Raw genomic sequence first — 10,065 nt, forward strand, 5'->3', positions numbered from 1 at the left:
CATTCTCATCTTGCCAGAAATGATGATTGTCCAAAAGAAAAAGAAAAACATTAAAAGATAAGATCGGAAACAGAGTAGTGATAGATGATGACTCCCGGAAGATGGAATGCTCCATGCTCCCTTTCTAGCTCCACACTTGCTCAGAACAGTTAGCAGGCAGCTCCCGTGACCAGCACTGTACGAAGCAGCTGAGGTCGGCCTTCTTCAGTCCGAGATGGCTCGTTACTTTCCCTCGTTGATTTCCACCTGTGCCCCAGGCCTTTGTTCTGCCTCTGGAATCACACGCGTCACCAGAGGTTACTGTGCTGTCCTGAGGCTTTGACATTGAATGAAAGAAGAGAAAGAACTCTCCTTTTAGCTCAGTATGGAGGGGTATCTTTAAAACGATGGCTTTGTTCCCCAGGCCCCTGTTCCCAGGGTTCTCAGATGAGGACAGATGAGACCACGCTCCTCCAGGGAGCCTCAGTGAGCAGGAGATGAGGTGATTGCATGAACGCCAGTCACAGCCAGGGCCCTCTCTTACTGTATTTTTGTTGTTGTTTTAAATGCTTCCTAAGTAAGGAACCAGTTAAGAGAAGGAAAAAGCCATTTACTAAGCATCTGCTATGTGCCAGAAATGGTGTTTGGGGCTTTCAAACGCGTCATCACGCTCATCCCACCTGCAAAGTAGGTATGGATGAGAAAACACACCAGCCCCTGTGAGGGGCTATGTGGCCGACCAGAGGACTGAACCCAAGTCCGTCCGGTGCCCCGACCCCATCTAGTCTCCATGGTCAGTGCAGCTCTCCTTTCCACAGACCTCATCCTGCTGGACCTCACTCACCCCTTAGGAAGCAGAGGAATAGTGGGTGCGACAGGAAGCTGGGGGGTAGGTTGAGGCCCCGTGAGAGGCACATGGCTGTGTTTGCCTTCCTACGCGCATGTGTATCAAGGGGTCAGGTTTCCAACTTCAGGAGCTGCATTGGGTTCACATTTGGCTTCTGGGCTGGAAGGAGCTTCCTTAGAAAAGCAGAAGGAAGGCACATTAAAAGTATTTTAATGATTCTGGGCAGATAAATTCCCAGGAGCTGTTGCAGGGCCACACAGGGCAAAGGCAGAAGGAACTTCCAGTCTGGGCCACATGGCTAGAGCCATGCCAGGCATGTCGAGAATCCCAGGTGTTCCATCCGTAAATGTCAAAGAAATGTACATATATTCTGTTTTATTCCCAAATTGTCTATTTTTCATATCTCTTCAATGACTCATTTGCACACCTATTGTAATGACAGGATTTTGGAATGGCGGAGGAATTTGCTACTAAGGCCCTGGAGCTGAAACCGAAATCTTATGAAGCTTACTATGCAAGAGCAAGGGCAAAACGCAGCAGCAGGTGAGGAGAGAGAGAGAGGGTGACGAGCAAGAGGTCTCTTTTCCGAAAATCTGGCCAAGGCAATGTAGGCCATCCTGGGGCATATGTACCCAAATGTGTCTATCCCTGAGGACTTCGAGGGACACGCTTTGGGGATGGCTCCCATAGCACAGAAGTCCACTTGAGACTGGCAAATCTTGAGGGCTATGGAGATCTAGAACATTTTACTTCGGGAGGAAAATGCCTTCGCATTGCTGGAGAATGGCACTTCTTCCAAGAAGCCTCTGCCATCTCTCAATCACATTTTAACCCCTAGAACAGACAGCGTAAAGAGACACTGGTGACTTAAGAAGAGGTCACTTAAGCAAAACATCCTCCTCGCCCTTTTAGAAGGAAAAGTAGGATGGGTCACTTACACCGCAGGCTCCTCTTTTCCTGTAGGCGTTTGAGGGGTCCCTGGATTATTTAGCTTCTGGAGCTCTCCTCAAGTCTGGTGGCATCGGACCTCCTCCTCACCTAAGTCACCACACCGCCACACCACACCCTCATGGAGACAGGAGGTCCTTGCTGCCAGGATTGAGGGGGCCCAAAAGAAACTCAGAAACTCCATCCCTCGTGTCCATCTGCTGTGGCTTGGCCAAATTGGGCAGGAAAGGCTCCAGAAAGACCTAGAACCTGCCATCAATCACTGATCTTTGGATAACTTGTCACTGTCCTTGATGCCTTCTGCCCGGTGCCCCATCCTTCTCCCAAACTCTTCCCCGGGAACGACCTGCTTCACATTCACTGTTGAGGCCAGGGGGAGATATGGTCCTGAAAAACCAAGCCCAGGTTAAGTCTAGTGATGACAGTGGCGATAACATTAGTCTTAACTAGCTGGGGGAACAAAGTCCTTACAGAAGCTTGACTGTCAAATTCTCTTTTTCCCCAGAGAATTCCTTCCCCACAAGGCCAGTTGCCCCTTTCCTGGGCGATTATTAATAGAGAGGATCGGACTATCTCTGAGAGTTCGTGTCCTCATCTGTAAATTAGAATCTGAGTGGCCTAGTCAGTGAGCCTAATCCCTGCCCAGCTCTGGCGTAGCTGAACGGAGGAGCGACAGTGCTGTGGGGCGAGAGTGGGGAACAAAGGGCAGAAGACGGGCTTCTTGGCTAGGACGGAAAAGGCCTGAAATTTGGAGCCAAAATATTAAGAATATAAAGAAAAAATTATGATGGATCAGCAAGATTTTTAAATATTGTAGTTACTGTTTTGTTCCTAAGCTAATTGACAGTGACCCTGTAAATGACAACCCCACCCAACCCTCCTACTGCCACCTGGTGTGCATTTGGGCACTAAGAGAATCTTCCTGAAGGGCCTGGCTGGACTGACAAAGTGGGGCCACTTCTCTGCTAATCCCAGAGAGGCCAGAAGGAAGATGGAGGCTAAACAGGCTAAGGAAGCATTCTGGACTCTTCCAGAATGACAGCCTACCTGTTTTCTCCCTTACAAACCCAACGAAACCAACCCTGCCCCCCGCCCCCAGATGCTACCCCCCAGTTCTCTGCAATAGCGACCGCGTTCTCAGCTCTTGGTGATTCCTGTTGATTCAGAATCACTCCAGTTCCTGTGTTTACATTTTGTCAAGCAGACAGTTTGCAGCAGCCTTAGAGGATCTGAACGAGGCCATCAAGCTCTGCCCAAACAACCGTGAGATCCAGAGACTCCTGCTGCGAGTGGAGGAGGAGTGCCGCCAGGTGCAGCCGCCGCCTCAGCAGCCGCCTCAGCCTCCGCTCCCGGAAGAAACGGAACCCGAACCACAGCACGAAGATATATACTCTGTACAGGATATATTCGAGGAGGAGTACCTGGAACAGGATGTCGAAAACGTCTCCATCGGCCTCCAGACCGAGGCTCGGCCCAGTCAGGGGCTCCCGATAATCCAGAGCCCGCCCGCCTCTCCAGCCCATCGGGACTCCGCCTACATCTCCAGCTCACCACTTGGCTCGCATCAGGTTTTTGACTTCCGTTCCAGTAGTTCCGTAGGTTCTCCCACCAGACAGGGCTATCAGTCCACCTCACCCGCTCTTTCTCCAACTCACCAGAACTCTCATTACAGGCCTAGTCCGCCACACACTTCCCCAGCCCACCAGAGCGGGTCTTACCGCTTTAGCCCCCCGCCCGTGGGAGGACAGGGCAAGGAATACCCAAGCCCTCCCCCTTCCCCTCTCCGAAGAGGCCCTCAGTATCGGGCCAGCCCTCCCGCCGAAAGCATGAGTGTCTATAGATCCCAGTCTGGCTCACCCGTGCGCTATCAGCAAGAAACAAATGTGAGTCAGCTTCCTGGCAGGCCAAAATCTCCATTATCCAAAATGGCCCAGCGGCCCTACCAGATGCCTCAGCTTCCTGTGGCAGTTCCCCAGCAAGGGCTCAGGCTACAGCCTGCCAAGGCCCAGATTGTGAGAAGCAACCAGCCCAGCTCAGCAGTGCATTCAAGCACCGTCATCTCTACAGGGGCCTATGGCCAAGTAGCCCACTCGATGGCTAGTAAATACCAGTCTTCACAAGGAGACGTGGGAGTAAGTCAGAGCCGGTTGGTTTATCAAGGGTCAATTGGGGGGATCGTAGGGGACGGGAGACCTGTGCAGCATGTCCAGGCTAGCCTGAGTGCAGGCGCCATCTGTCAGCATGGAGGGTTGACCAAAGAAGACCTTCCACAGCGGCCTGCCTCAGCATATCGAGGTGGTATGAGGTACAGCCAGACGCCACAGATCGGACGTAGCCAGTCCGCGTCCTACTACCCGGTCTGTCACTCGAAACTAGACCTGGAGCGTTCCTCCAGCCAGCTAGGTTCCCCTGATGTGTCGCACCTAATCAGAAGACCTATTAGTGTCAACCCAAACGAAATCAAACCCCATCCACCAACCCCCAGGCCGCTGCTACACTCCCAGAGCGTAGGCCTCCGCTTCTCTCCATCCAGCAATAGTATCTCATCAGCCTCCAGCCTCACTCCTACCTTCCGGCCATCTTCCTCGATTCAACAAATGGAGATCCCACTAAAACCGGCATATGAGAGGTCATGTGACGAGCTGTCACCGGTGTCTCCCACTCAGGGAGGTTACCCGAGCGAGCCCACCCGATCCAGGACCACACCATTCATGGGGATCATAGATAAAACAGCCCGGACTCAACAGTACCCCCACCTTCACCAGCAGAATCGGACCTGGGCCGTGTCATCCGTGGATACCGTTCTCAGTCCCACGTCTCCAGGCAACCTGCCTCAGCCTGAGTCCTTCAGTCCGCCATCATCCATCAGCAACATTGCCTTTTATAACAAAACCAACAATGCACAGAATGGCCATTTGCTGGAGGACGATTATTACAGCCCCCATGGGATGCTGGCTAATGGGTCCCGTGGAGACCTCTTGGAGAGAGTCGGCCAGGCCTCCTCATACCCCGATGTGAAGGTGGCTCGGACCCTCCCTGTGGCTCAGGCATACCAGGACAACCTGTATAGGCAGTTGTCCCGGGACTCTCGACAAGGGCAGACATCCCCTATCAAACCAAAGAGACCATTTGTGGAGTCTAATGTTTAAAAGACATTTGTTGGAGTGAGACCCATATGTTTTCACTGCACATTTTCAGGCTTGGTTTCCATATTTGAGGTAGTTCCCTGGCTTAATTTCTCATGTAGTTTCTGTGTGGTGTTCAGAGGTGGCAGCCCACATGCTGGAGTTCTTTGCATGCAGCCGACCGGGAAGCTGGCCTCCAGCGAGCCAGGACTTCAGTTTCTCCCGTCTGTGCCCCAGCCACATGCTCTCTCCCTCTCTTCCGACGCCAACGAGGAGATTGTTGTGCCGTGTGCTTTAGCCCAGGGAGATCAGACACACTGGTCAGCTTTTTCCAGGAGACAATCGCTTTCACTGATGTTCTTGTTGTGTGAATGTCTTTCTCCTTTTTACAAAAATAAGGTGTTCTTGTTTGTTTTCTTCTAGGAACTTTAGAAAGAGTATGATGCCCCTTTGCCTTTGCATTCTTATCCAGTGTTATCCAAATAGCCAGCCCCAGTGCATTCTTGTGCCATGGTCTCCTCCCCTGGACTGCCAGCTCCCTGCAGTCATCAGGTCTAGAACGTTCGTTTAGGTTATTGCTGGTCTTCCTACGGGGGCAAAAGGATCAAGGAAAAAGAGAAGAAAGAGGTCTATTAAATTGGAAGAAAAAAAATATATATATATATATAATTATTTGAAATGTCACTACCTTAATTTTCCAAGAAGTGTTTTATGAATATTTAGAGAACAACCAGCCCTTTAAATAGTTCACTCAGCCAAGGAAATCGGATGAGAATCATGGATATTCTTAAATAATCCACTGAGAGGTATTCTTTAGGTTTTTAGCCAACAATTAACTATTAAAAATCTACTGATTTTCCATGGGTGGTGGTGGGGGGAAATACATAAATATAGAGAGAGAGGAAGAAAGACTGTTCTGGATTCTCAGTGAAAGGCTAGAGAACATCTTTGTCTTGGAGAAATCTGCTTTATAGGTCCTGAGATAATCACTGAGCATCATATTCCACAAAAGCAAACTCTTGCCGAGGTTTGACTGGTACACTAATCCTGTTAGTTGGGTCTTCACCCAGAGCCAGGTTTGTGTTCTACCGGCCCTCCTTTTTTCAACCCACATGGTGTAGTGAAGAAACTGGTTCTCTGAGAAGCAAATTGAATTCTCTCGGGACCGTAAGACTTTATTCCTGAAGTTTGCACCCAGGGCCATTGTACCCTGCGCCAGACGTCATCTGATTCTCTTTCGAGATCTATAGTTCCATAATCTATTACTCTAGGAATTGTTTCTTCTTTTCTTTTTTTCGAGGTAGGAGTGTTTGGGGAGCGATCTTTGAAAACCAGACACTGCAAAGTGTTTCAGGGAGAAGACAGACCCCTTTCAGCCCTGGGTGGGAGCACGTGAGACAGACAGCAGGTCTTCTGATCTGGTCAGCCTGCACCGTTCCGTGTCTTGTGGTCATTTGCTGACCTGTCCTTTGCATGACTGAGGCCAGCACGAGATGGACAGCAAGAACACTGAAACCAAAGCCTTAGCACAGGCCTGGTACTGACTGCACGTCAGCTCTGAAAACTTAAGAAACTGAGCAAAAGAGAATCCATTCTCTGTTATTAGGAATCATTCTGCTCTTGTTAGTAAAGGGCTATTGGAAGGGCAGTTTCCTGCCCTAAAAATCCAGATGTGACCAGACCTGTTTGTAATAGTAAGTGTCCTCTGAAAGTATCACGAAGACATGGGGAGCATGAAGCTGAGATCAGAAACATTTCTCTACTACTTTAGATTCTGCCAAGTAGACGGACCCCTCTGCCCCCAAGCTTGAAAGAGGCCAGGACTTGTCTGTGCTAGAAGCAGACAGCTGGGCCAGCTCAAGACCCAGACTCTTCGCACTCTCTCTGATGCCTAGGGACTGTGTCCTGCTCAGCTAGCCCAGGGTGGGCACCGGCGTCTTGTCCCTTCCCTTCTCCCTCTCTTTCTCTCCCCGAGAAGATGAAATGTCCCGCTGTAGCACCAGCCCACAGCCAGGAGCCCGGCTCCCGCTTTGTCCGGTCTCAGCCCCACGGGGCCCTTTGCATGTCCTCCCTTCCTGAGCACCTCACTGAGGAGCTGCTGCTACATGCTTGAAGAACGTCTGCATCTGTCAGAAAAGTGCCCCTGCTTACTTGGAACGCCACACGTGTGACCCGGACTCCGCTCTCGGGGAGCGAGCGGGTTCTGCATTTCACCAACTCGCCCCGGATGTCACTTGTCCCCAGGGTCTCTCACGGTTTTCCTGGACAAACCGGAGATGTAGGGTCTATGCCTTATTGGGCAAAACACTTAGAACAGTCAAAGTGCAACTCTTTGTTAGCCATTGTAAGAGGGAATGAATATCACTACTGGGCGCCAGTTGAGTGTGACTAGAAAATGCCAGCTGGACCTTCCTGGGGCAGGAGACTGGTCTTCCTTATAGGCAGCCTGCCCATGCCCTGCTGCGCTACTTCATGCCGTGGGCTCGTCTTAGTGCCGCGTCTCCGAGATGCCCTCTCCCCCGGCAACACTTGCTGAGTCGATGTCTGGCTTCCGGTGGGGGCAGTTTGTCAGATGAACCTGGTAAGTTCCACTCACCCAGTTCACATCACCCTGGAATGGAGACAGTGGTAACAAACCTCAGCCTCTTAGGTTTCTCACCAAATTGTATGTTTCGTTCACCCAGAATTCTTGCACTAATGGGTTCCCATCACATCATGTCTATAAATGGGTGCACTTTACTGTTTGAATTTGTAACTCTGATAAATACTGGATATTTAAGTGTGCGTAATGTCTTCATTAGAAAATAGCAAAACCGCTCTTGTCTTTTAGTGTATCTTTCAAGGAAAAAGAAAGAAATCAAGCAGTGGATCACAACATTTATAGCACAAGAAGTAACTGTTGTATATAAGCATCAAAAAGATTAAGAATTTTTAAATACAAAAAATATTTGCAGTGATTTTAAAGTGCTTTTCCAGCAATTTTCTTAGGGACTCCTGAGACATGGTTACTTTATTTACTGGATCAGTAAGGCACACAATTAACAATTAAAAATTAATGTTTATTTACAAAGTAAAGGGAAAACCTGTGTAACATGAGAATTTGGCATGGACAAAATGGAGACCATTTTGTATCTGCTGTTGTATCTCGTCCGGGTTGCAGACGTGCACTATTAAAGCCCCAAGTTAATAGAGCACAAACCCTTCTTGTTCCTCTCCCATGTGCCCCTCTTTCTAGATGTGTTTAACTTAAACTCGAAGGCTCAGGAAAATTCCACTAATTAGAATCATGTACAGTACCCCAGGTCGTTGTCCAGAGATACAAGTTTGCTAATTTAGTTAAGCCTGGATTATTAAACACTTTTCCTAAATTATTGTAAACAGAACAGCCTAGAGAAAGGTATCCTCGGTCCTTATATTGTATAGTAGTTTATGAACCCCTCTCTAAATATTGGTATTTTTATATTCCAGAGATGTACCCAATAGAAAAATTAACCAGTATCTAATTTAATATCCGTAAGTATTTTCCTTAGATTTTAGTCCTATACGGTGGGTTATGTGGACGTCACCTTGCTTCAACCATACTCTACCACTAGGTGTCACTGTGGCTCTGCACCAGGCTTGTCTGGTGGCAAAGAACGGCAGCCCGGCCCCCTGGAGGAGCCGCTCCCAGGTCAGCAGGCAGGCCCAGAGGGTTCAGGAAGGAGGGGACAGAGGCCTGCAGAGGGGTCTTCACGTATCTGCGCCCGCTGTGGCACGATAAGCTCTTTGAACACTACCCGCTTTGGACCTTCAGCCAGGCAGAGGCTGGGAGAACTGAGTAGAACTCCCTTGCTCTGGTAGATGGGTGGGTATGAGGAAGCCTCCTTTGCTCCCCATGAGCATCCCTCTCAGTTCCTCTTGGCTTCCAACTATTATAACTGCAGAGATGTCACCGTTGGCTGGTTTGATTCAAAAATCATTATTTTTCTACTGCAGACATGCCTTGGACAAAACCAGTTGCTCACTGAATCTTTGCCACCAAATGCAACAGGCTCCCCGCCCCCCGGGGGGGTGGGGGGGACAGGATGTTCCGCCCTCCCTGTCCCAGCCTCTCCCACCCTTGTCTGTCTGTCCTTGGGCTGCCCACTTCTCAAGAAGCCAACCTGCAAAGGCAGCCTGCTGCTGCTTCCACACCGAGGCCCGTGCGGCCCCGTCGCGTGCACATTGGGAGGTGTGGCTTTTTCTCCTTTTCCTCTAGGAATTCCAGACTGACCATCTACCAGGACTAACAACAATGAACAAAGGGCTTAGGGGTAAGAGCTACCTACAAAGACGTGTCATGGAAATCTTCACCATGCAATGCCTTGAACTCAGCTCTGGCTGCTCCCCAGAAAAGGTGGCTGGCTGGGGGCCTGGACACAAGCACAATGGGAACGGTAGAGCCACTGTGCGGAGCTACTTGAATAATCCCTGGGTCTTCATCAACTCCATTTATAACACCGACCACTGAAGGGCTGAAGTGTTGGTAACCTGCATTTCGGTGTCCAATGCCTCACAGCTGCTGAACCGCCCTGAGATGCTTGTGGCCACGCGATGGCCACGGTCAGAGCTTTGAAAAGTCAGTACCAAATGAATGCGTAATTGGACACCAAAAATCAAGTGTTACTTTCATGTTTCCTCACCCGTATCATCTCACATGTTCCTGCTGACTCTGGTAATCTCCACGAAGCTGACCTGCCAGGTTTTAGCTGAACGCATGTAGACGCAGGCCAGCATCACTCTCGTTTTTCAGACAGACCTACTCTGTGGAAAGGAAGGAGCCTAGCTGCTTTGTTTTTGTAGCACTTACTGGCTGGATTTTTCTTTTGCCTAATCACTAACCAGAACACCTGGTTAGGGGGACTCCACTCAATCCCTCCGGTCCCTGGGACCAGACAGACCGTTAATTCTGGAAATTCAGTACTTGAATGTACCTGCCTTATTGTGTACCAGCTTACTGGGAAAAAAAAGTTAGAAATGCCGGCTCCAGATCTCTCCTTCATTCACAGGTTATTTTGGAAATCCTGTAAGTTACACTTCCTGTTCCAGTTTGTTTTTGTTTCCTCCTTTGGCTGATTCCTGCTGAGTGGGGCCAGTTCCTCATCAGGCTCAGGGCAGGTGCCATCCTCAGGCATGGTCTCCTTTCCA

At 49.7% G+C, this 10,065-nt stretch overlaps 1 protein-coding gene and 1 long non-coding RNA gene across 11 annotated transcripts in view; one reads left to right on the forward strand and one right to left on the reverse strand.

The window, feature by feature from the left end:
- Positions 1-3,318, reverse strand: part of LOC135362926 (uncharacterized) — a 23,265-nt gene extending 19,947 nt beyond the window's left edge. The window contains exon 1 of the long non-coding RNA XR_010408385.1: positions 3,196-3,318. This is a non-coding gene — a long non-coding RNA (uncharacterized LOC135362926). The remainder of the gene's footprint in view (positions 1-3,195) is intronic.
- Positions 1-9,878, forward strand: part of TANC2 (tetratricopeptide repeat, ankyrin repeat and coiled-coil containing 2) — a 361,538-nt gene extending 351,660 nt beyond the window's left edge. For 9 of the 10 annotated variants that reach the window (XM_064582223.1, XM_064582220.1, XM_064582224.1 and 6 more), the window contains 2 exons: positions 1,269-1,369; positions 2,979-9,878. In XM_064582223.1, the coding sequence (XP_064438293.1) occupies positions 1,269-1,369; positions 2,979-4,923 (2,046 nt within the window). In that variant the 3' untranslated portion in view covers positions 4,924-9,878. The remainder of the gene's footprint in view (positions 1-1,268; positions 1,370-2,978) is intronic. The other variant, XR_010408383.1, reaches the window with a different exon arrangement.
- Positions 9,879-10,065: the final 187 nt, after the last annotated feature.

This window comes from Mirounga angustirostris, unplaced genomic scaffold (assembly GCF_029215605.1).
Source record: "Mirounga angustirostris isolate CCGP_5_RB_7025 unplaced genomic scaffold, mMirAng1.0.hap1 SCAF_17, whole genome shotgun sequence".
Lineage (NCBI taxonomy): Eukaryota > Metazoa > Chordata > Mammalia > Carnivora > Phocidae > Mirounga > Mirounga angustirostris.